At 41.2% G+C, this 26,108-nt stretch overlaps 1 protein-coding gene across 1 annotated transcript; it reads right to left on the bottom strand.

The window, feature by feature from the left end:
• On the bottom strand, positions 1-25,216 carry LOC141055089 (serine/threonine-protein kinase SBK1-like). Its single transcript, XM_073552045.1, has 3 exons — positions 25,033-25,216; positions 21,181-21,380; positions 1-1,551 (listed from the first exon to the last, which is right to left on the bottom strand). Exons 1-3 carry the CDS (start codon positions 25,196-25,198, stop codon positions 979-981), a joined length of 939 nt encoding a protein of 312 aa, XP_073408146.1. The 5' UTR covers positions 25,199-25,216; the 3' UTR covers positions 1-978.
• Positions 25,217-26,108: the final 892 nt, after the last annotated feature.

The raw sequence follows: 26,108 nt of genomic DNA, 5'->3' as shown, positions 1-26,108 counted from the left end.
AAATTATGTATCCCGAAATAATGTCATTAATAAATACATCTCCCTTTTTAAGAAAAACCTGTTTCATACACAAGTTATGGCCCAAAGTATGTTGAGGCACATAACATTCTGCCAAAGTGGGCTTCGGAAAACAATGGATGGGGTAAAACCTCCCATACTGAAATGGTTAAAGGAGATGTCCACCACTGGATGACCCCTAATTAATCAGTTCAGGACTCCAGTTAAGATGAAAACAATGTATACTCACTGCAGTGGTGCCTTTTCAGCAGTGTCAGTGCCGCTGGTCCCTACGGGTGGCATGACATTATGACACGTGCCCGCAGGACTCGAGCGGCCACTGTTTGCCTTTACTACTTTGTCAGAGCAGACGTCTGCCTTGATGGACTATTAACGAGCTGAAGCCAGTCAGCAGCTGCTCTAGCGGCATCGCTGTAATGGTGCTGCTGTGGTGGGTGAGAATGCACTGTTTTTACATTAATTGGGGTCCTCTGTTGATTAAGCAGGTGTTGTCCAATAGTTCACCACTCTGAGTCAAAATGCCGAAGTGGTGGCTTTCAAGGTGCAACAAGGACAGTTCATGTTCCGCAATTTTAAAAAGTGCATTATTTGTGAAGACATCTATTTCTTATGGCAAAGTATACATTTTGCTGATGTACTTTTTACCATTGGTGCTTTTTCCTTGTTTTCATTACTTTTTATACATAAACTTGCTTTTAAATAAGCAGTTAGAGTTTTATGGTGCAATCAAGTTTTACAGTTCTACAATCTTTTCTACTGCAGCTTTTTTGCTATTCTATAAGAATATAATAGAGTAACTACAGTTCAGTTGGCAGAATTGATGCATGTAAAAAAACACACAGGCTCTCATTCAGACATGTCCATATTCCAGGTGCAGTTCTCTACTCTTCTATTGTGCAAAACTTGCCACACTCTATTGGACAGTCTGAATGAGGTCTTACAATCATAAATGTCATTTCTTTAATATGACAACATTTTATATTTGTTGTATTTACTGCACATCATTTTCCAAGGTGATTTGACATATTTTATGACTTCGGTTGAGGCACATCTCTTGTTTGGGTCTGGCACAAGCAAATTTTTCAGCATTTCTAGAGCCTCAGTGCTAAATGTATTCCACTGATTTGGAAGACGAAATATCTTGCTGCTTTTATGCCACTTGGTATATTGAACAAAATTTTTATCAGCTGAGACTGCTGAGGTCCATGGAAAATATCCTGTCAAAATGCAAAAGAGTAGTACCCCAAATCCCCAAGTATCCAAACTTCCTTGCACATTAAGCTTATCTGCTGATCCTAAGCTGCACATCTCGGGAGCTGTATATGGCAAATTTTCAGACATTGATTCAACATATGTTCCTGCTGTGCATGAAAGACCAAAATCAGTCAGTTTAACCTTGCGACATTCTTGATCAAAAATGAGAACATTTTCAGGCTTTATGTCACGATGAACAAGGCCTTTCTTGTGTATATACTCTAGGGCACTGGAAAGTTGGATAGCACACCGTTTCACTGTGTTTTCTGGCAATCCAATCTATGAATTACAAAAAAAAGCAGAATCTGTTAGACAGTATGCACACCATAGCATATTTATGGCTATATTCAGCACGTACTGTACATAACATAATATTGCAGTTGGAGCCTTGCATAAGAGATCCATTGTTGTAGACTTGCATAAGAGACCTATTTTTCATTAGTCTAAAAAAAAGTTGCACTTATTACTTGCTTTCCCAAAATGGCTAATTCACATAGTAACAAACTGGCAACCATTTGCAGTATGTGAAATAGAGGACAGGTCAGAAGCCATACAGATGAATATGTAAGCAGAGCACTAGATAAACCCCCCCACACACACACACACACAAATGCCCGCCCTGGAGCACGAGAATCTCATTAACGGAAAACTACAAATAAAGATTAACAACAACCACAAGACGGATTTCATCACCAGGTATCATTAATCAGTATAACGACGCCGACCTAACACTGTGTGTAGGTTACTGTGCACAATCCTGCTGACAGGTTCACTTTATCTTCAAGAGCCTGAGATTTGATGAATTTTTTGTGGTATAATACCCACACTTCCAACTCATAATTAAATGGGTACTCCCTATAGCAGTGATGGCGAACCTTTTAGAGACTGAGTGCTCAAACTACTGGAACCAGAAACCCACTTATTTATTGTGCGAACATATAAATCCCTTAAAACGAATTATTTATTTTATACATTAAAAAACACCTATCCCAGTGAAAAATGGCCAATGCCAAAATTAACCAGACCTACGCTGGGATGCTACATAGCCCTACTCTAAGGCTCACTGATACCTTCCTAGCCGTGGAGGTTGGCACCCTAAAAACGAGAATTGGCGCCCCCACTCAACGTGGACTATCCCTCACTCCCCTACCAGTCCCTATTCAGACAGGAGGGAAAACACAATAATCAGAAATGAAACTTCAGAATGCCCTAAGCTGAAGCAAAACCTCAAAACAATTGATGTTGTCCTGATAGAACCCCCACATAGGGGTATATTAACCAATAAATTGCTTGTCATGTGTAGGTATGCCCATCTGATATTATAGCAATGAACATTAGAGTTGCCTTAGGCTAAAGTAGGACCCCAGGATACTATAAACGATAAAAAATCTAATACTTCCACATCATGATCATATGTGACAGACTGATATGTCCGACAGACAGATAATACAAACTAACCCCTCTCAAGGGTAAACTCTGAATCATAGTATAATAAACAAAGTCACTTATCATGTGTAGGTCAACCCCGACGCGTTTCCCCGCCTGTAGCGGTTCATCAGGAGGATCAATCAATAAATGTCATATCCATATATGATACCCAGATGATGCATGATGGCACCGGTGGTCAGGAATAAGTGGATTTAAATAACCCCCATGATGCAAAGCCACAAATCAGCCCCACCCATTATCAGGTGGGCAAATCACGTATGAGAAGGTAGTGATAGCCCCAATACATCCACATAATACCGTAGATAGTAGCCGCCCTCAGCATCAGCAGCTCACGTCATCACAACCGCCTACGATACATAGCGGGTGGATAGAGGCCCCACGTGCGCTCCAGGATGGCGCCAGCATCCCACGTCATCAAAAAACGCCTCAGATACATAACAGATAGATGAAGCCCCGGCGTGCGCTCCACACTGGAGCGCATCCAAAATGGCGCCGGGACTTCCGGTTCGGGTGCATCCAAAATGGCCCCGGGACTTCCGGTTTGGGCACATCCAAAATGGCGCCGGGACTTCCGGTTTCGGCAGACTTAGTTAGGCTCCAATACCAGCATTCATTTTACCCTCAAACAGGGGGAGGAGCAAAGGGTATATGTATCACATGGCGGGGCACCCCGAAAAAGACGTCGGGCCTTCCGGCCCCAGTCCAAATGATCCCGCCTCCGTGGCTACCATGGGGAAGTAAGACGCTGAACAGAGCAAATGGTACAAGATATTCAAAAGTGTAGAGTTTATGATTATATCACTCATATATACTAGAATACCGCCAAGTGACTATTTATTAGGAAGACAATATTGGGGATAAAAAATTCTATATAAGAATGAACATCAGAAACAAATATAATAGATATATACCGCTTTTCAATGCAGTGTATGCCTAAAAGGCATCCTCAGATATGCCCTTCAAATAAAAAACCCCCATTAATCCAGAATACATATATATATTAGAGAACAGCCGCCATATCAGGCATACTTTTAGTCCATTAAATGAAGCAGGTATATGACATGCACTCATTCATCCCATCTGGGAAGAGGGACTGTAACCTGAAAATCCACTCACATTCTCTTCTCAGGATTATATTATCCAGGTTACCTCCCCTCACTTTCGGCTTTATTAGTTCAATCATAGTGAAGGAGATGTCGCTCACACAGCCTTGGTGTACTGCATTCATGTGTCTTGCGACCGGGGTATCTCTCTTATTTTTGATATCCCCCAAATGCTCCCCCACCCTAACCCTGAATTCCCTAGTGGTCTTACCCACATAGTCCCTGGGACATGTGCATGTGGCTTTATAAACCAGACCTGTTGATCTACAATTACCAAAATCTCTAATGTAGAAGGTTCTCCCATTATGTGAGCTTGTAAAGGTTTTATATTGCAACATATATTTACACCTGGAGCAATTACCGCATTTGAAAAAACCAAGGGGTCTCCTATCCAGCCATGTAACCGCCCCCTTGGCCTTTGATAGAAACTATGGACAAGCCTATCTCCAACAGACCTCCCCTTCCTATATGTAACACTTGGTTTCTGTGTTACAAGACCTCTCTAGTTGGGGTCAGCTAGCAAGATACCCCAATGTTTTTTAAGGACATGATATACTTTATCCGCCTGAGCATCATAAGTTCCAATAAGCCTTACAATATTTTCATTTGTATCATTCCTGGGTCCTTTTTTCTGAAGCAAAGAATGTCTATCACTTAGTAACGCCTCACGTTGCGGTCTGTCCAATATCTGTGGGGGGTACCCTCTCATCTTAAACCTATTATATAGGTCCTTAGATTGTCTTCTATAAGAATTTAAATCAGAGCAGTTCCTTCGGATCCTCAGGAACTGCCCCTTAGGGATCCCCTTCTTCAATGGCTCTGGGTGATGGCTTGTCCATCTCAAAAGATTATTAGTGGCGGTTGGCTTCCTATATGTGCAAGTGCTGATACCTCCATCAGCCATTTTAGTAATCGTCAAGTCAAGGAAATTAATGCTGTGCATATGACATTCATATGTAAATTTAAGTCCCACTGTGTTAACGTTAATAAGCTCGATAAAGCGGTTAAATTCAGCCTCTGGGCCAGACCAAAATATCAATATATCATCAATATATCTGGCCCAGAGGCTGTGGAATGGAATCCACCACTCATCCTCATCTCCAAATATGACAGTCTCCTCCCACCAGCCCAGGAAGATATTTGCATAACTGGGGGCACAGGGGCTCCCCATTGCAGTCCCCCTGAGCTGGTGGAAGTACCTGGAGTCAAAAAGAAAATAATTCCTAGTAAGGACAAATTTCAGCAAATCCTTAATAAATAGGTTGTGTGCCCGACATTCTACTGCTCTGGTTCGCAGAAAATGAGTAACTGCTTCAAGTCCCCATCTATGTGGGATACAACTGTATAGTGCCTCCTCATCAATGGATGCTAGCATGGTATTTTCTTCAAGCGTAACCCCTTCAAGTAAATTTAGTAGGTGCGATGTGTCACGTACATATGAGGGAAGTGCTGCCACAAACGGCCTTAGAATCCTATCCAAATAGACACCACTGTTCTGGGTCAAAGAGTCTATGCCTGAGACAATAGGTCGACCCTTTAATGGATCCAGCCCTTTGTGCACTTTTGGTAATGCATAAAACGTTGCAATCACAGGCGACTTAGGTAACAAAAACTGAAATTCATTATGCGATATTAGCTTATTAAGCCTTGCCTCATCCAAGATTATCAATAATTCTTTCTTATATTCCTCAGTCGGGTCGCCATGCAACACCTCATATGTATCATCAAGATTTAACAAAGAGTAGCACATCGCACGGTACTTGTCGTGATCCAACACCACCAGATTTCCACCTTTATCAGAGGCCTTAATTATTATATTAGCGTTCTCATACGTGATACTACCTCATGCTACCTTCTCATACGTGATTTGCCCACCTGATAATGGATGGGGCTGATTTGTGGCTTTGCATCATGGGGGTTATTTAAATCCACTCATTCCTGACCACCGGTGCCATCATGCATCATCTGGGTATCATATATGGATATGACGTTTATTGATTGATCCTCCTGATGAACCGCTACAGGCTGGGAAACGCGTCGGGGTTGACCTACACATGATAAGTGACTTTGTTTATTATACTATGATTCAGAGTTTACCCTTGAGAGGGGTTAGTTTGTATTATCTGTCTGTCGGACATATCAGTCTGTCACATATGATCATGATGTGGAAGTATTAGATTTTTTATCGTTTATAGTATCCTGGGGTCCTACTTTAGCCTAAGGCAACTCTAATGTTCATTGCTATAATATCAGATGGGCATACCTACACATGACAAGCAATTTATTGGTTAATATACCCCTATGTGGGGGTTCTATCAGGACAACATCAATTGTTTTGAGGTTTTGCTTGAGCTTAGGGCATTCTGAAGTTTCATTTCTGCATCAGATTATTGTTTTCCCTCCTGTCTGAATAGGGACTGGTAGGGGAGTGAGGGATAGTCCACGTTGAGTGGGGGCGCCAATTCTCGTTTTTAGGGTGCCAACCTTCACGGCTAGGAAGGTATCAGTGAGCCTTAGAGTAGGGCTATGTAGCATCCCAGCGTAGGTCTGGTTAATTTTGGCATTGGCCATTTTTCACTGGGATAGGTGTTTTTTAATGTATAAAATAAATAATTCGTTTTAAGGGATTTATATGTTCGCACTATTTCTGATTCCCATGAGATATATATTTCATATGTTCGACTTTTGATTTTTTTCTTGATATGGCCAGTTTTTTATCGGCTCCCATTAATACTGACTTATGGGCACAGGATGCCAATCAGGTCTTTTCCATTAGTTCATCCCCAGAAAATTCAGACAATCCTCCTCTGAGAACCCTCTTTAAAGAACTTTATTATGCATATAAAGAAAATATTAAATCTTGGTGGGAGATTAGGGGCTTAGAGAGCTATATTAAAAATAATGCGAAGGCCCTTAGGGACAATCTTAACATACAGCCCTCACCCCGAACCACTAGTCCTCATTTACTGGCGGTCTGGACTAAGGAATCTGTTGACTCATCAATCCGGTTCATGCAGCTTCTCCTCATTGAGGAGAAAAAACTGTTCGAGGAATCTACTAAAAAATTGAATAACCTTATTGAAAGAGTCCAAAGTTGAGATCTGACTCTGATTTTGTACGAAGGGAAGAGATTCTCAAGATATCAGTTGAGAAGTTTCAAACCAATCTTAAAGATCGAAAACACTCGCAGTTTATACATGATCTTGCTGAATTCAAAGACAACAGGGCATATGAGTATCAGATTAGTAACTCAATAGAGGTATCCTCATCAGATATTGATACATCTGACACCGAACGCACAGAGAATTCTGGTGGTTTTAGGGGAAGAGGAGGGCAGAGTAGATCAAGATGGCGCCCACCAAGAAATCAATACAGGCAAAGGGGAAGGGGAAGGGGAGCACAGCATCTGTCCTTAGGTCCTTCCTCATCTGCATCACAATCTTTTTTGGACAGAGGCCCTGCAGTGGGCTACGATCTGAGGAAAAGACCATAATTAATCAGGGTCAGATCATAAATCTGTCATCACACAATTTGTCTGGGGATGAATGTCTTGTTTTGCAGAAAGGTCTCAATTTTGTGCCGACAAACAAATATAACTGCTTCAATTGGGTTAAGGATCTTAATTTGTTTGGTCGTAACCTTAAGTGGAAACTCTTCTTCAAGCAGCATGATCGTGAACAGTGCCTCAGGCTTGGTTTATCAGAAGAGGACATGGAGGGTCTTGATGCCCTGACCAGCCTCCTGAGGGAGAATGAACAGCAGCGGGGGGTTGGTCCGTTCACCACCTTGAAAAATAAGAGTACCAGAATGCCACCCAATAAGGAGGTAACAAGTATTGATATATTTATTAAGATGGTGGAGGATGATCTACGGAAAATTCCTTGTGTCAATCGTGATGGTATTTTTAATCTTTCACATGCTGAGAATATAGCCCTTGAAGGGTTGGAAAAGAACGCTAATATAATAATTAAGGCCTCTGATAAAGGTGGAAATCTGGTGGTGTTGGATCACGACAAGTACCGTGCGATGTGCTACTCTTTGTTAAATCTTGATGATACATATGAGGTGTTGCATGGCGACCCAACTGAGGAATATAAGAAAGAATTATTGATAATCTTGGATGAGGCAAGGCTTAATAAGCTAATATCGCATAATGAGTTTCAGTTTTTGTTACCTAAGTCGCCTGTGATTGCAACGTTTTATGCATTACCAAAAGTGCACAAAGGGCTGGATCCATTAAAGGGTCGACCTATTGTCTCAGGCATAGACTCTTTGACCCAGAACAGTGGTGTCTATTTGGATAGGATTCTAAGGCCGTTTGTGGCAGCACTTCCCTCATATGTACGTGACACATCGCACCTACTAAATTTACTTGAAGGGGTTACGCTTGAAGAAAATACCATGCTAGCATCCATTGATGTGGAGGCACTATACAGTTGTATCCCACATAGATGGGGACTTGAAGCAGTTACTCATTTTCTGCGAACCAGAGCAGTAGAATGTCGGGCACACAACCTATTTATTAAGGATTTGCTGAAATTTGTCCTTACTAGGAATTATTTTATTTTTGACTCCAGGTACTTCCACCAGCTCAGGGGGACTGCAATGGGGAGCCCCTGTGCCCCCAGTTATGCAAATATCTTCCTGGGCTGGTGGGAGGAGACTGTCATATTTGGAGATGAGGATGAGTGGTGGATTCCATTCCTCAGCCTCTGGGCCAGATATATTGATGATATATTGATATTTTGGTCTGGCCCAGAGGCTGAATTTAACCGCTTTATCGAGTTTATTAACGTTAACACAGTGGGACTTAAATGTACATATGAATGTCATATGCACAGCATTAATTTCCTTGACTTGACGATTACTAAAATGGCTGATGGAGGAATCAGCACTTGCACATATAGGAAGCCAACCGCCACTAATAATTTTTTGAGATGGACAAGCCATCACCCAGAGCCATTGAAGAAGGGGATCCCTAAGGGGCAGTTCCTGAGGATCCAAAGGAACTGCTCTGATTTAAATTCTTATAGAAGACAATCTAAGGACCTATATAATAGGTTTAAGATGAGAGGGTACCCCCCACAGATATTGGACAGACCGCAACGTGAGGCGTTACTAAGTGATAGACATTCTTTGCTTCAGAAAAAAGGACCCAGGAATGATACAAATGAAAATATTGTAAGGCTTATTGGAACTTATGATGCTCAGGCGGATAAAGTATATCATGTCCTTAAAAAACATTGGGGTATCTTGCTAGCTGACCCCAACTAGAGAGGTCTTGTAACACAGAAACCAAGTGTTATATATAGGAAGGGGAGGTCTGTTGGAGATAGGCTTGTCCATAGTTTCTATCAAAGGCCAAGGGGGGCGGTTACATGGCTGGATAGGAGACCCCTTGGTTTTTTCAAATGCGGTAATTGCTCCAGGTGTAAATATATGTTGCAATGTAAAACCTTTACAAGCTCACATAATGGGAGAACCTTCTACATTAGAGATTTTGGTAATTGTAGATCAACAGGTCTGGTTTATAAAGCCACATGCACATGTCCCAGGGACTATGTGGGTAAGACCACTAGGGAATTCAGGGTTAGGGTGGGGGAGCATTTGGGGGATATCAAAAATAAGAGAGATACCCCGGTCGCAAGACACATGAATGCAGTACACCAAGGCTGTGTGAGCGACATCTCCTTCACTATAATTGAACTAATAAAGCCGAAAGTGAGGGGAGGTAACCTGGATAATATAATCCTGAGAAGAGAATGTGAGTGGATTTTCAGGTTACAGTCCCTCTTCCCAGATGGGATGAATGAGTGCATGTCATATACCTGCTTCATTTAATGGACTAAAAGTATGCCTGATATGGCGGCTGTTCTCTAATATATATATGTATTCTGGATTAATGGGGGTTTTTTATTTGAAGGGCATATCTGAGGATGCCTTTTAGGCATACACTGCATTGTAAAGCGGTATATATCTATTATATTTGTTTCTGATGTTCATTCTTATATAGAATTTTTTATCCCCAATATTGTCTTCCTAATAAATAGTCACTTGGCGGTATTCTAGTATATATGAGTGATATAATCATAAACTCTACACTTTTGAATATCTTGTACCATTTGCTCTGTTCAGCGTCTTACTTCCCCATGGTAGCCACGGAGGCGGGATCATTTGGCCTGGGGCCGGAAGGCCCGACGTCTTTTTCGGGGTGCCCCACCATGTGATACATATACCCTTTGCTCCTCCCCCTGTTTGAGGGTAAAATGAATGCTGGTATTGGAGCCTAACTAAGTCTGCCGAAACCGGAAGTCCCGGCGCCATTTTGGATGTGCCCAAACCGGAAGTCCCGGGGCCATTTTGGATGCGCCCAAACCGGAAGTCCCGGCACCATTTTGGATGCGCTCCAGTGTGGAGCGCACGCCGGGGCTTCATCTATCTGTTATGTATTCGAGGCGTTTTTTGATGACGTGGGACGCTGGCGCCATCCTGGAGCGCACGTGGGGCCTCTATCCACCCGCTATGTATCGTAGGCGGTTGTGATGATGTGAGCTGCTGACGCTGAGGGCGGCTACTATCTACGGTATTATGTGGATGTATTGGGGCTATCACTACCTTCTCATACGTGATTTGCCCACCTGATAATGGGTGGGGCTGATTTGTGGCTTTGCATCATGGGGGTTATTTAAATCCACTCATTCCTGACCACCGGTGCCATCATGCATCATCTGGGTATCATATATGGATATGACGTTTATTGATTGATCCTCCTGATGAACCGCTACAGGCGGGGAAACGTGTCGGGGTTGACCTACACATGATAAGTGACTTTGTTTATTATACTATGATTCAGAGTTTACCCTTGAGAGGGGTTAGTTTGTATTATCTGTCTGTCGGACATATCAGTCTGTCACATATGATCATGATGTGGAAGTATTAGATTTTTTATCGCTTATAGTATCCTGGGGTCCTACTTTAGCCTAAGGCAACTCTAATGTTCATTGCTATAATATCAGATGGGCATACCTACACATGACAAGCAATTTATTGGTTAATATACCCCTATGTGGGGGTTCTATCAGGACAACATCAATTGTTTTGAGGTTTTGCTTCAGCTTAGGGCATTCTGAAGTTTCATTTCTGCACTATCAGATTATTGTTTTCCCTCCTGTCTGAATAGGGACTGGTAGGGGAGTGAGGGATAGTCCACGTTGAGTGGGGGCGCCAATTCTCGTTTTTAGGGTGCCAACCTCCACGGCTAGGAAGGTATCAGTGAGCCTTAGAGTAGGGCTATGTAGCATCCCAGCGTAGGTCTGGTTAATTTTGGCATTGGCCATTTTTCACTGGGATAGGTGTTTTTTAATGTATAAAATAAATAATTCGTTTTAAGGGATTTATATGTTCGCACTATTTCTGATTCCCATGAGATATATATTTCATACGTTTGACCACTTATTTATTGTAAAGAGCCAACATGGCAATTTAACCTGAATACTGAGGTTTTAGTTTAGGAAAAACAACTCCTACAGACAGCAGGCGGGGCAGCAGAATGCAGGTGGGTGAAACAGACAGCAGTCACAGACAGTAGCAGGGGTATCAGACTGTAGATATAAAAAAGAATATGCTCCCTATCCTGGTATATGCTGCCCCTATTCTCGTATATACCCCTCATCCTGGTATATCCCCCACATTGTGGTATTTGCCCCTCATCCTTTTATTTGCCCTTCATCCTGGTATATGACCGCCATCCTTGTATATTTATATTTGTATCTCACACCATCCTTATTGAAAAAATGACTAAGTATAGCATGGACAAGGCTACTGTTAGGTGGATTCATAACTGGCTTAGTGATCGGACCCAAAGAGTGGTCGTAAATGGCTGCACATCCAGTTGGAAGAATGTCTCAAGTGGGGTACCACAGGGCTCTGTCCTGGGCCCTGTATTGTTCAACATCTTTATCAATGAGTTAGATGAAAGAATTGAGGGTACACTGATTAAATTTGCTGACGAGACAAAGCTAGGAGGGATAGCTAATACTAGAGAAGAGAGAGAGAGGATTCAAAAAGATATAAATAAACTGGAGCAATGGGGGCAGCAACTAACAGAATGTTTTTTAACTGGGAAAAATGCAATAAATAGGAAAAAAGTGCATACAGAATGGGAGGAATAGGGCTAAGCAACAGCACATGTGAAAAAGACTTGGGTATACTAATAGATCATAAACTGAACAGGAGTCAACAGTGTTATGCAGCAGCAAAAAAGGCAAATGCAATTCTAGGATGTATTAACAGAAGTATACAGTCTAGATCACGTGACGTCATTATTGCCCTCTACTCCTCTTTGGTCAGACCTCATCTGGAATACTGTGTCCAGTTTTGGGCGCCACATTTTAAAAAAGACATCAACAAACTGGAGCAAGTTCAGAGAAGAGCGACCAGAATGGTGACAGGTCTGCAAACCCTGTCTTATGAGGAAAGGTTGCATGATTTGGGAATGTTTATCTTGCAAAAGAGAATACCGAGAGGAGACTTAATAGCTGTCTACAATTATCTCAAGGGCTGTCACATTGTAGAAGGATCATCTTTATTCACATTTGCACAAGGAAAGACTAGAAGCAATGGGATGAAACTGAATGGGAGGAGACACAGATTAGATATTAGAAAAAAACTTTTTGACAGGGTGATCAATGAGTGGAACAGGCTGCCACGAGAGGTGGTGAGTTCTCCTTCAATGGAAGTCTTCACACAGAGGCTGGACAGACATCTGATTGAGATGGTTTAGTGAATCCTGCATTGAGCAGGGAGTTGGACACAATGACCCTTGAGGTCCTTCCACCTCTAACATTCTATGATCTCATCCTTGTATATGCATACATTCTAGTATATGCTCCCCATCCTTGTACAGTTCTGTGAAAAAGTGTTTGCCCCTTCCTGATTTCCTATGCTTTTACATGTTTGTCACATTTAAAATTTCAGATCATCAAATTTAAATATGAGATAAAAATAACCCAAGTAAACATATAAAGAAAGTATTTATTAAAAGAAAAAAAATCCAAACCTATAGGGCCCTGTGTGAAATCATGATTGCCCCCTCCCTTCTTAATACATAAATGATATGTGGTTTATCACATCTTTGGGAAGCGGAGTTCAAATTCCCTAGCCACACCCAGGTCTGATTACTGCCACACCTGTTCTCAATTGAGAAATCACTTAAATAGGAACTGCCTGACAAAGTGAAGTAGATCAAAATCTAGACATCATGCCGCGATCCTAAGAGATTCCAGAACAAATGAAAAACAAAGTAATTAAGATTACTCCTCTTTGTCAGGCTTCATCTGAAATAGTGTGTCCAGTTCTGGGCACTACATTTAAAAAAAAAAATACATTGAGAAACTAGAGCAAGTTCAGAGAAGAGATATCACGATGGTGAATGGACTGCAAAGTATGTCCTATGAGGAAAGGTTAAAGAATCTGTAAATGTTTAGCTTATCAAAAAGAAGGCTAAGAGGAGACTTAGTAGCTGTTTACAATTATCTGAAGGGATGTCACAGTGTAGAGGGATCATCCTTATTCTCATTTGCACATGGAAACACGAGAAACAATGGAATGAAACTGAAAGGGAGACAATACAGATTAGATATTAGAAAAAAAACTTTTTGACAGTGAGGGTGGTCAATGAGTGTAACAGGCTGCCACGAGAGGTGGTTAGTTCTCCTTCAATGGAAGTCTTCATACTGAGGCTGGACAGACATCTGATTGAGATGGTTTAGTGAATCCTGCATTGAACAGGGGGTTGGACATGATGACCCTTGAGGTCCCTTCCAACTCTAACATTCTAGGATTCTATGAAATCTATCCATCTCGAAAAGGTTCTGAAGCTATTTCTAAAGCTTTGGGACTCCAGCAAACCACAGTGAGAGCCATTACTCACAAATTACAAAATCATGGAACAGTGATGAACCTTCCCCGGAGTGGTCAGCTGACCAAAATTACCCCAACAGCGCAGTGATGACTCATCTAAGAAGTTACAAAAGACCCTACAAAAACATCCAAAGAACTGCAGGCCTTGCTTGCCTCAGTTAAGGTCAGTGTTCATGACTCCACTATAAGAAAGACACTGCATAAAAACGGCCTGTATGGCAGAGTTCCAAGATGAAAACCACTGCTGAGCAATAGGAATATAAACACTCAAGAAAACATCTTGATGATCCCCAAGACTTTTGGGTGAATTCTCTGTGTACAAAAGTTTATCTTTTTGGAAGGTTTATGTCCCATTACATCTGATGTAACAGTAACACAGCATTTCAGAAAAGGAACATCATACCAACAGTAAAATATGGTGGTAGTGTGATGGTCTTGGGCAGTTTTGATGCTTCAGGACCTGGAAGAATTGCTGTGGTAAATGGAATCATGAATTCAGCTGTCTACCAAAAAATCCTGAAGGAGAATGTCCGTCCACCTGTTCATGACCTCAAGCTGAAGCGCACTTGGGTTATGCAGCAGGACAATGATCCAAAACACATCAGCAAGTCCACCATTGAATGGCTTAAAAAAAGCAAAATTAAGACTTTGGAGTGGCCTAGTCAAAGTCCTGATCTTAATCTAATTGAGATGCTGTGGCATGACCTTAAAAAGATAAGTGGGCCAAAATTCCTCCAGAGCATTGTAAAAGACTCATTTCCAGTTATTGCAAATGCTTGATTCCAGTTTTTGCTGCTAAGGGTGGCCCAACCAGTTTTTAGGTTTAGGGGCAATCACTTTTTTACACAAGGTCCTGTAGGTTTAGATTTCTTTTTTCCCTTATTAATAAAGACCCATGTTTAAAATCTGCATTTTGTGTTTACTTTATTTAATATTTAAATTTGTTTGGTGATCTGAAACATTTAAGTGTGACAAACATGCAAAAGAATAGGAAATCAGAAAGGGAGCAAATCCTTTTTTTCACACAACTGCATATGTAAGGGGAAGGAACTAACTAGACATGTCTCCTCTGAAGAGTCCAGAACCGTTGAGGCTGTCACCTATATTGCGGGGTAGAAAGCTTGAGACTCCAGACCGTACTCTGTGTTTGAGAAAAGAGGGTGTGGCTAAGTGGACAGAGCTGCAGCAGATGAGTGACCAGACAATTTGGGCATAAACTTCAGGCGCACGGGACGCCTGTGAGGTAAATTCAGCTGAGAGCCGTCTGGGCAGAGCGTTTTGAGAGGAGACCGTCGACTGAGTACCGCTCAGACACAGCTGTCCCAGCCAACATCACTGCCCTCACTGAGACCGCTAACACAGCCGACAATGATGCCACAACCGCTCCCGCTGACAGTACTGACCGTGAGAGACAATGTCTGTGAACAGGACTTAGGCATGTTTCGATTTGACACAGCAAACTGGGCTGCCCATTGTAAACTGTGTTTGGGCAGTGCTGCAAAACCCCGTAGTGCTGGGATACTCACCGCTGAGGATAAGGACGTATCCCTCTTCATCACCTCAACTGCTGGACCCAAGACCGGCATCAGGATCCCAAGGAAAGATACTACATCATTTAGGTCAGGATTGAGACAGACCCAGGCTCTGCTCTGCCCAGACAGATCCCCACTGTGACGCAATCTAGGCAGCACCAGTTACAGACAGAAGTTCAACCGTCACTGGTGCCTGAGTGATAAGTTATATTTTATTGTATTGTCGGCTTTACTTGTTCCTGTTCCTTAAGTTATTATCCATTAGCCTTTTGCTGTATTAGGGAATGCTATCCCTCCGTTTCTCACTGCGTGGAGTTTCTACTGTATAAACCACTTTCACCCTTGGTCTGTGTACAGTCCATTACTGCATCCTACGTACCTGCGGTAAATAGGATGCTAGGTGTGAGAATTCAGATTGTACTCGCATGACACTTGCATTACACTCCTGCGACGCTCCGCAGTGAAACTCGGACCTATTATTCATACGTTAAGTGTGACCTGGGCCTTACTGATGGACCTGTGACACTTTACTATTAGTGATAGTTTTGTCATCATTATTCGCTGTCCTGTGTAAATGAATTCTGGATAACTTAAATGTAGTTGGTCGGTGAAGCCCATTATTTGTGCAGTGTAAATGGGCCCTTAAATTCCTTCCTCTCTGGCAATAATAGTCCCTTCCTATTTTTCTTGCAGAATGATGCTTTTCAGCTATGTTGCCATGTTACGGCGGAGGTGCTTTCCTGAAAAGCCATACTAAAAGCCACCTGCATTGGCTGCTCTGTTGTAAACAAAGTATAGCTATGCTGTATGGGGAGCAGTAGCCTCATTGGGTATCCATGGAATTGCTAGCATCGGGCTTCAAAAGCAATTAAGCTAATTGCCATCGGCTGTAACTCTGAGCATATGATATATCTTTGAGCGCATTCCTCTGATCTTTCAACACCCCAGGAACACCTCGAAGGAGCCCGACTATGTCCACCAGCACTCAGCTCATTAGGTGGGTGTACAAGCTGCTTTAAACTTTGAACATCAGGTGATACCAAAAATGTCTTCACTGCATGATGTTCTTTAATACGTGAATTGGCTATATAATGCTGAATTTATTACATATTAAATCAGACATGCACTTTTTTATGGATTTAAAAACGGATAGATTAATGATCAGATACATTAATAATCTTTGGGGCATTTTATCAGTTCCCCTACATTCTATTCTACTAGCACTTTATACACTGTTAATTCATATTAACGCCTTTCACGTAGATTCATATGGTATTCATGTAATGAGATGTATTATATACATCTACTACATTTAGCATTTTGTAGTTTTGCACTGTTAATCAGTACGAAAAAGTAATTGCCCAAAAAGTAAAAGTCCTACTACATATTCGAGGTTTTGGTTTTAGGTTTTTGGATGTCATTTTTTAAGCCACAACAAACAGTGGATTCAAAAAGACAAGACATGATATCTGCCCTTTATGCATCACTGCATCAAAAAACCTGATTAAAACCTAAAATTTTTCATAGCACCCTTAGAGTATATTCACACTTGGTCTTTTTGCTGAGTTTTTGTAGTGGAAATTGAGCCCAAACTCCAAGTTTTCTATTAGTTTTAGTTTTTTCAGGAGGATTTTGAAGAGTTTCCACTCAATTTCTGCTCCAAAAAATCTTAAAAAACAAAAAAAACCTTTGTGTGAACAGTCAAAAGAATAAAGGGGGTTTTACACTAAGCAATATTGCTAGCAATATCGCTAAAACGTCACTGGTTTTGTGACGTTATAGCGATATTGCTAGCGATATCGCTATGTGTGATACTTACCTCCGACCGTCTCCCCCGCTGCTCATCGCTGATCGCGCGAGAATGTCCGGCTCCATTTCTCGTCGGGCGCTTCCTGCTGAGACTTCCTGCTGTGACGTCCAGCGACGCGTGGAGGCGGGCGGGAGGACGCAGGATCGCTGTGTGTGAAAGGTGAGTATTGTGCGCTGCGTCGCTGCTGCATCGCTGTGAGGTCTTTCTGTATGAAAGCTCACTAGCGATCATTTAGCGATGCACCAGCGATCCTGACCGGGTCGGATCGCTGGTTGGATCGCTGGTGCATCGCTAAATGTAAAAGGGCCTTAACACAAATTGTTGTTCAGCAGTTACCTTTGCATAATCTGGCGCTCTTAATGCACACAGTTTGCCACTTGTTGGCAGCTTGCCATTGTTTCAAATTGCAAATACTGTACAGGGGCCATTCTGCATTCTGCAGTAAACTGTGTGGATGCTAAACTACATATAATAGCACCATAAGGGTATGTGGCTTTTTTTATTACTTTTTTTGCACTGGCAAAAATTAAAAGACCACTGCACAGTTTTATAAGAATCAGCTTCTCTACATGTCTGACAGCCATTCTATTCCAGTTTCAGTTGAATTCCAACCAGAGTACACCTCATTCTACTTAATGTGCTTCTGATTAGGTGATCACCTGAACCAAATCGTATTCAAGAAAGGAAAGTATAAAAAAAAAACTGCTGTGGTGTTCACAGTCCTCTTGCTATAGGACAAGCTGGATGGCAAAACAAGTGCTAGTATTATTACAAAAATAATAGGAATGAAAAGATAACTTTTAACCATGCCAAAGGAGTTGAAAAGAAATGTCTTGAATAAGGAAAAGAAGGGCTCAATTCTGGCCTAACTAGCAGAGGGGTACAGTGAGCGTCATGTTGCCTCCATCCTTAAAATGTCTAAGACAGCAGGCCATTACAACCAGGTCAAGCAGCAAACATTGGGGACAACAAAGCTACAGACCAGCAGAGGGTGAAATCAACTCTCCACTGACCGGGATGACCGTCATCTTATTCGAATGTCACTCAGCAACCTCAGGATGACATCAAGTGACCTACAAAAGGAATGGCAAATGGCAGCTGGGGTGAAGTGGATGGAAAGAACAGTTCGTAACAGGCACCTAGAGGTAGGGCTCAAGTCATGTAAAGCTAGAAAAAAGCATTTCATCAATGAGAAGCAAAGGAGAGCCAGGTTGGAGTTCGCAAAAGACCATAAGGAATGGACCATATGGGACTGGAGTAAAGTAATCTCTCATGAGTCTAATTTTCCGCTTTGCCCAACACCTGGTCGTCTAATGGTTAGACGGAGACCTGGAGAGGCGTACAAGCCACAGTGTCTGGCACACACTGTGAAATTTGGTGGCGGAACGGTTATTATCTGGGGATGCTTCAGCAAGGCTGGTATTCGGCAGGTTAATCTTTGCGAAGGGCGTATGAATCAAGCCACATACAAGGTTATCCTGGAAAAGCAGTTGATCCCTTCCGCTCAGGCAATGTTCCCCAACTCTGAGGACTCTTTTCCAGCAGGACAATACACCATGCCACACAGCTAGGTCAATCAATGTGTGGATGAAGGATCAACACATCAAATCCCTGTCATGGCTAGTCCAATCTCCAGACTTGAACCCCATTGAAAACCTCTGAAATGTAATGAAGAGGAAAATCGATAGTCACAAGCCATCAAACAAAGAACTGCTTAAATTTTTGTACCAGGAATGGCATAACGTCACCCAAAAGCAGTGTGAAAGACTGGTGGAAAGCATGCCAAGATGCATGAAAGCTGTGATTAAAAATCATGGTTATTCCAAAAAATATTGATTTCTGAACTCTTCCTGAGTTAAAACATTAGTATTGTTGTTTCTAAATGATTCTGAACTTGTTTTCTTAGCAGAAGGTGAAATCGACTCTCCACTGACTGGGATGACCGTCATCTTATTCGAATGTGACTCCGCAACTGCAGGATGACATCAAGTGACCTACAAAAGGAATGGCAAATAGCATCTGGGGTGAAGTGCATGGAAAGAACAGTTGGCAATGGGCTCCTAGAGGTAGGGCTCAAGTCATTTAAAACTAGAAAAAAGCCTTTCATCGATGAGAAGCAAAGGAGAGCCAGGTTGAAGTTTGCCAAAGACCATAAGGATTAAACCATAGAGGACTGGAGTAATCTTCTCTGATGAGTCTAATTTTCAGCTTTGCCCAACACCTGGTCACCTAATGGATAGACGGAGACCTGGAGAGGCGTACAAGCCACAGTGTCTGGCATCCACTGTGAAATTTGGTGGCGGATCGGTGATTATCTGGGGATGCTTCAGCAAGACTGGAATTGGGCAGGTTAATCTTTGCGAAGGGCATATGAATCAAGCAGCATACAAGGTTATCCAGGAAAAGCAGTTGATTCCTTCCGCTCAGGCAATGTTCCCCAACTCTGAGGACTGTTTTTTCCAGCAGGACAATGCACCATGCGACAGAGCTAGGTCAATCAGTGTGTGGATGAAGGACTACCACATCAAATCCCTGTCATGGCTAGCCCAATCTCCAGACCTGAACCCCATTGAAAACCTCTGGAATGTAATCAAGAGGAAGATGAATAGTCACAAGCCATCAAGCAAAGAAGAGCTGCTTAAATTTTTGTACCAGGAGTGGCATAAGGTCACCCAAAAGCAGTGTGAAAGACTGGTGGAAAGCATGCCAAGATGCATGAAAGCTATGATTAAAAATCATGGTAATTCCAAAAAATATTGATTTCTGAACTCTTCCTGAGTTAAAACATTAGCATTGTTGTTTCTAAATGATTCTGAACTTCTTTTCTTAGCATTATTTGAGGTCTGCAAGCACTGAATTTTTTTGTTATTTTGGCCATTTCTCATTTTCTGAAAATAAATACAAAATTTAGTGCTTGGAAACTCGAAGACATGTTGTCAGTAGTTTATAGAATAAACGAGCAATTTACATTTTACTCAAAAATATACCTATAAAGAGAAAAATCAGACAAACTGAAAATTTTGCTGTGGTCTCTTAATTTTTGCCAGAGCTGTATATCATGCTAAAACAGGTGCTCATATAAAATGCAGGGTCCGATCATACACTATGGAAAAAAATACGCACGTAAAAGCCTGAAAAATGCATGGAAAAACGCAGCAAAAACATACTTATTGTACTCAGTGTTTTTCTTGTTACCACTATGATATTTGGACAGAAAAAGAAATCTGGAAAAACACATTGTGTGAACTTAAAAGTTAAATAACAATGATGAGTTTTTGGTGAGATTTTGCTATTGCATATTTTCGCTGTACAATAATACATCGACTTACAGTTTCTCCACAGTGGATGGGATTTACAGAAATCTTATTTCTACTGTGGTTTTCTTGTGCTACGTAAACTGTCATACAGTGCATGTTTGACATTAGCAAGTTGTCAATTTCTCTTGCAGGTACGCTGAGTCTTATGTGCAGAATTTCCCCATAAAATTGCACTAAATGTGGAAAAACCGAAGGTGCATTTTAAGTATGTTCCGCTGCTAAGAAAAAACAAATTTAATGAGCACATGACTGTATCAGTAAAGTTTTATCAAAGTCAAATTCTAGGAAGTATCAAAAAGAAAACAGCTTTATTTAAGACATGATAGAGAAAAAAACGCAGCGGTAAATGCGCATGTAAAAATAATGCACCCAAAAATGTAAATAATCTTAGCTGATAGGTGCAGAAATGATGAAGCAAATCTGCAAACAAGGAAATACACCAGATACTAATCATTAGTGATGAGAGCAAGTGCTCGTTACTCGGGTTTGCAGAGGGTCTCGGGTGTGCACAGATTATCGCGGGTTCTTGACTGACATGTTTGAGTCCTTGCGGCCACATGTTTAGTGGTTGTTAGACAGCCACAAAAGATGCAGGGATTGCCTGGCAAACAGGAAAAATCCCTGCATGTTTTGTGGCAACAGCTGCGAAACATGCGACCGCAGGGACTCGAACATGTCGGATGAGCACCCGTGATACTCTGCAAACCCAAGTAATGAGCCCTTGCTCACAACACTACTAATCATCTCAAAACTTAAACCATTTTTTTAATACATACCTGAGGTTTCAGTATAGAGAATAGATTATCATGTGCTATTTCTTGTGCAAATATGTAATGTCTCTCTGTCTGAAAGGCAATTCCAAAAGTATTGATAATGCATGGGTGCATTGATAGGCACAGGGAAACACAATACTCGATGAGGAACATGTGTAGATCAGTCTTGTTCTTTTGCATGAACTTCAAAGCCATTAAATTTCCTAAAAATGGGATGAGATTTCATTACTTCTTTCTTAGGTTATGTACTGTATATAAAATAATATTCCATGTCATTAATATTATTAAGCATACAAAGAGGAAAGGAATGTGTGTCGCCATCTTTTTCATGCCCGTATTTTCTTTTTTTGTACCGTTTAGGTCTTATACACGCATCCACGTTTAAACAAGTACGTGATAAAATGGTACCCGTGTCATCTGTGTGTGGGATCCATGTACCGGTTTTACCATCCGCGCCATTTTCCACAGATGGATAAATAAATTACAAGCTTCTGCTATCCTTTTCAGTATTAAATATGGACAGTACAATGATACCATCCTTCTGCTGTACATGTTTTTCACAGAACCTCAGACTTGCATTTGCTCTTTTCACATGTGATACCAGATATACTAGCATTTTTTTGAAACCTTGCCCATCACCAGAAAATAACATGGTCTTTGCCTACTGATCTGTCCTAAAGAACTTCAAAACTTGTTTTTTTAAGATTATCTCAATTTATCTTAAATGTGTCTCATGCATTCAACAAGATAAGAAAAACTTGTCTGTTTTCTGTCAGAAACAGGAGTTGTGCCTGTGCCATCCACAGCAGGAGTCGGCTGTTATACATGGGCACATGCTAGAAGCGGTCACAGTATCTGAGAGCGAACCTGTCAGGTCCCCCACACCCTCCAACCCAGCCGCATTCACTTATTTATGAGTAAATTCCCTGCCTAACTATCACTGTATAACTTTTTCTGTACAAGTAGGGTTTAAAAAAAAAATTATACTTGCTATACTAATGAGGGCTCCGACTAGTCATTGGGGCGTTAGTTCCCCAGCGTAGTAAGCCCTCTTTCCATGTTATCATGCCCCTGTGCATGAGAGGCGTCATTGTTGCTCATGCAAATCTAGCACAAGCACGCCGCTCGTTCCGGTAGCATCACTGCGTCTCTGAAGCCGGGTGTACACTTCTCGGCTTCAGAGGTGCGCACTTTGTTACACCTAAAATATTAAATATATGTCTTGATTTCTGCAAATAGTCTCCTCAGAAATGAAGAGGACTTGAGCTCTAGTACCACCTTTTGGATGTAGCACTCCTAAAGGGCAATATCGGCCCTTTAATGAGCCTTTGCCCATGACTTACTATAAAAAGACAAACCAGACACTCCATTTATAGCTATGTTTAGGGGAGTTTCCCTTCATCTGTGTAAAGCAGGAGATCTGATGTAACTAGGTGTGAGGCTTCTGACTAGATGTCTAAGTGGGGGGTTTTCAATTTGTGGAGAGTGCTAAGCCAGAAGTCCGTATAAGAAGACTTACTAGATTATTCGAATTTCTGTAATAATTTGCTTTCAGATGTAGGGTTAAAGCACATTAACCCCTTAATGACTGACAATACGCATTAAAACTGCAGCCTTTAAGGGGCTTTATAGGAAAAAGTGAACAGCATGTCACCCCATCTCCATCCTGTGGGTCACAGCTCTACATGAATGCTGACACCCCGCAGTATCATCCCCAGGTGGTTTTTAAATGGTTTGGGACCGTTTAACCTCTTAAATTGTCCCCAATCACGACAGCAACATCTAAGGGGTTAAAAGACTCCCTATGGCAAGATCAACCCATAACACGTTCGTAATCACGGATACCAATAGTTGCCATGGCACCATGAAGTCATCCGATGACTAGTACTGCAGTGCTTGGGACGAATGATTAAAGTGAAAAGTATACATGTCCCACAGTGGAACTAACTGAAAAAGTAAAAAACAATTACAGAAAATGTGTAAAAATGTAAAAAATAAATAGCACAAAAATCACAGATTCACTTTGCCACTAAAAACACAGTGTTTGCATCAAGACAAAAAAGTACACATAATTGCTATTGCTGTGTCCAGAACCACCTGATCTATAAAACTGTCACATTATTTATTTCGCATGGCAAACACCGTAAAATAAAAAATTTAAAAAATTCCAAAAATGTGGCTTTTTACTGACACACAAAATATTGAATAAAAAGCGATCAAAAAGACATATGTAAAAAATAATTGTATAAGTGAAAACATCAAACCGTCTCGCAAAAAAACAAGCCTTACGAGTAATATGGCTCATTTGGGAAAAAAAAGAAGTTACAGAATGGAGTGATGTAAAAACAAATCAATTTTTCTAAAATATTGTTTATAGTGTGCAAAAGCAGAAAAACAAAAAAAAAAAAGATAAATCTGTTATTTCTGTTATTGTACTGACCTGATGAACAATTCGATTGTATTACTTTTACCGGTCGGTGAACCACGCAAATAAAAAAACCAAAAAGAAATAAATTGCATGTTTTTGATCATTTAGCATCTAAAAATCTGAAAAGTGATCAAAAATTACCCTGATCTGGTCTTACCTTTCCCTATAAAACCTGGCAAGACATTATTTGTCTTGCCAGTGAAAGCTTTGCTTCCTAGCTCATTGGAGACGCTGTGCTGAATTGGAGATTGTTGTTGCTACTGGAGATTGCGGCGTGCTGTTTTTAGATGTACGCCTTACTCATTGTCCTATTCCCATTTGGTTGGTACATCCCTATCCTTTCCCATATAGCTCTCTACCTTTGCTGAGTGTTTGTATGTTTGTTGCTTTCTGTTATCCCTGTCTGACTTGCATGTTAATACACTAGCATTTCTGTCCCGGGCCTCCTGGGAGAGTGAGTGGGGACAGCTTAGGGTATAACAGGAGAACAGTAAGGTGGGTGGCCCAAACCTCCTCCCCTTTAGAGGTATTCCTGCCCGGGGTGCCAGAAAACCTCTGGGGATAGTTAAGGCCCCAGTCCTAGGGCCAGTTCAGAGCCCCATTTCCTAATCATGAACAATCTGTGTGACAGGATTTTGTTTTAGTAGCAAAAATAGTACTGAGGAATTACATATTATTCTCCTTGTCTGCAGTGTGTGAAGAATAATAAAATGCTGTTACTGCAGTATAACACAGATCAATCAATTCATAATCACTTTGAGTGACACTATAGCTACAGCACTTCTCTATATATCATTTGGATTAGTAATCACAGATTGACATTTATGCTCACATTTTCTGTCTGCTTCAGCAGTGAAATAATGCACCACAATCAGATTGGGCCTATTTCTAGCTCTAGGTGGAATGACCTGTATTCTCTGACCTTATATTCCTACATTGTACAGGCACAAAATGTTGCCGGTCCTTCTCTTGTGATAGCCATTCTGATTGGCTGCACTAAAATATGTGATAAAGTTGTAAAGCATCATGGAAAAGGCCGTGCCGAGTCCTCACTACTGTGTGAAATGGGATTGAGTATTTTATTTTGGCCAACCTTCGTTTTTTTTTGCCAATTGAATTGCGCAATGTTCAAATTCACAGTGACCTGCAAATTTCAGGAAATTCTACTTGAAGTCAATCTGCTCATCTATTGTCTCAAATGTGAACCAAATGTGAAAATAAAAGAAAAGTGAGCTCTAATTTTGGGTTATTTCAAATGGCATAGGATGTTACATGGGTATCTTATTTTTTCTCATTTGAAAGAAGACATCAGTGTTATACATGTTGTTGCCCAAACAATCCAATATGTTAACTCAATGGATATATTTATTTACATTATATACTGCATCTTATTACAAATTACAAATGGCTCGCTATATCTCTTGTACCTTTAGTTTGGTTTAAAGCAAGCAGAACATGTCCATAAGATCCACTGCCCAGCTCTTTGACAATGACATAGTTATCTTCTACCTTGATCATGGGAAGATTTTGGGAAGTAAGAATGAGCATTTCTTCTAGATAGTTCCCATTCCATGTTTTCTCATTGAGATTCATTTTTCTCAGATGATAGACTTCTTTCTGTATTCAGTTAAAATTATATAGTCAGATAATTCTTATTATCTTGTACTTATTATTACATTTTGTATTATTACACTTTCTTATATCATTGTTGTTACAATATCTACAATAAGTATTAATATAATCTCATACTTAAAGGGAACTTGTCACCACTTTTTTGTCCTACTATGTAAAAATATCATTTAATTGAGTGTCAGCTATGCATTCCACAAGTAGTTCTGACTCTCCATGTATCACCCATAAAAATCTTTTTTATTTGTCCGGCGCTGTATGTTAATTAATCTGTTGGGTTCGGTCAAATGGGAGTTCCCTCTGTTCCGTCACTCCACCCCTCCTTGGCTTGCTGTATGCATTCTTCACTGTGAAGATCGCAGATCGTGTGCATATTTCATGCGTGTGCATTGAAATGTGACAATGTGACCTTGTGCGTGCGCAGTATGCTTTGCCCAACAAAGGGCAAAGCCAAAAATCAGTAGTGCGCATAGCCACAAAATACTTCTGGGACATAAGAAACAACTGGGTATGCCAGCGCATGCGCACTACTAATTTTCGTATGTGCCGTATGTGCATGCCGATACAGTTTAAACAGTAGCGTAGCTCCGGTGGGCCCCCTCAGAGCTCCACCCCCTCTCCCCCCCGGTAGCTACGCTACTGGTTGTTACTTATGACTTGTGTTTTGAAACTGTTAAACTGTAAAGCGCTGCGGAATATGTTGGCGCTATATAATTAAAGATTATTATTATTATGGAGTCCGCAAACTGTTCTAGGAAAATCTAAGCTCCAGGAGGCAAATGGAGTCCTGTTCCTCCCAAGTCTGTCCTTATGGCTAAGCAGTACTGTATAGCCATATGGGGTATTGCCACGTTCAGTAGAAATTGTGGGACAA

Source organism: Dendrobates tinctorius, unplaced genomic scaffold (assembly GCF_039654945.1).
Source record: "Dendrobates tinctorius isolate UK_male_01 unplaced genomic scaffold, ASM3965494v1 ptg000184l, whole genome shotgun sequence".
NCBI lineage: Eukaryota > Metazoa > Chordata > Amphibia > Anura > Dendrobatidae > Dendrobates > Dendrobates tinctorius.
This window is presented reverse-complemented; position numbering and strand designations above follow the sequence as displayed.